Source organism: Sinocyclocheilus grahami, unplaced genomic scaffold (assembly GCF_001515645.1).
Source record: "Sinocyclocheilus grahami isolate Dianchi unplaced genomic scaffold, SAMN03320097.WGS_v1.1 scaffold2425.1, whole genome shotgun sequence".
Classification (NCBI taxonomy): Eukaryota; Metazoa; Chordata; class Actinopteri; order Cypriniformes; family Cyprinidae; genus Sinocyclocheilus; species Sinocyclocheilus grahami.
The window spans coordinates 126,429-127,197 of record NW_015507604.1 but is presented as its reverse complement, the minus strand read 5'-3'; the positions used below and the strand labels follow the sequence as shown (position 1 = coordinate 127,197).

General features: G+C 47.5%; 1 protein-coding gene across 1 annotated transcript in view; it reads left to right on the top strand.

The window, feature by feature from the left end:
- LOC107574983 (piggyBac transposable element-derived protein 4-like) overlaps nucleotides 1-239 on the top strand; it is a 5,115-nt gene extending 4,876 nt beyond the window's left edge. Inside the window, exon 2 of the mRNA XM_016261401.1 lies at nucleotides 11-239. Coding sequence (XP_016116887.1) covers nucleotides 11-239 — 229 coding nt within the window. The remainder of the gene's footprint in view (nucleotides 1-10) is intronic.
- The last annotated feature ends 530 nt before the right edge of the window (nucleotides 240-769 follow it).

The following is a 769-nucleotide window of genomic DNA, read 5'->3' as shown; positions in this document are numbered from 1 at the left end:
TGAGCAAAAGGTCACCAAGAGGCTCCATTCGCTGGATCAGAGATGACGTCCTTTTGTTTGTGAAGTGGATGGACACAAGGGAGGTCACCATCTGTACAACTGTCCACACAGTGTACAGCGGGGAGACCGTGCTGAGGTGGCAGATGACAGAGGATGGGCAAAAAGAGAACGTCCCTGTTCCCAGGCCAACAGCAGTTCAGCAGTACAATAAGTACATGGGGGGGAGTTGTCACCTCTGACCAGACAAATATAATTATAGACATATACATTTCACTCTGTCACACCAGCACTTCCTGGACATTGCAGTGACCAACAGCTTCATTTTACACAAAGAGCTGTGTGCCATCCACCATGACAAGCACATGACACAACAAAACTTTCAGGAGCTGCTAGCTGCTCAGCTCACAGGTGTTCCCCTGGATGGCAGCCCCAAAGAGAGATGCGATCATCTGCCTGTTCCTGTGAGTGACACTCAAGACCTTTCACAGAGGGCCAGCATGGGTCGGCGTCGTTGCATACGATGCAAGAGGAGCACCCCATGGAAGTGCCAGGAATGTGATGTGGGACTATGCTTGCAGTTAGACAGGAACTGCTTCAGAGAGCACCACATTTGAGTGACTAGATTGTAGGATCCAAAAACGCCTGGAAAACTGGTGTAAAAAAAAAAAAAGGCTCCTGAGTGAAAACTGTGCAATCCAGTGTTCCAAAAAGACTTGTATGAATGCATTATAGTTCCTTTTTCAAGATTGAAGCATTAGATTCTTTCGTT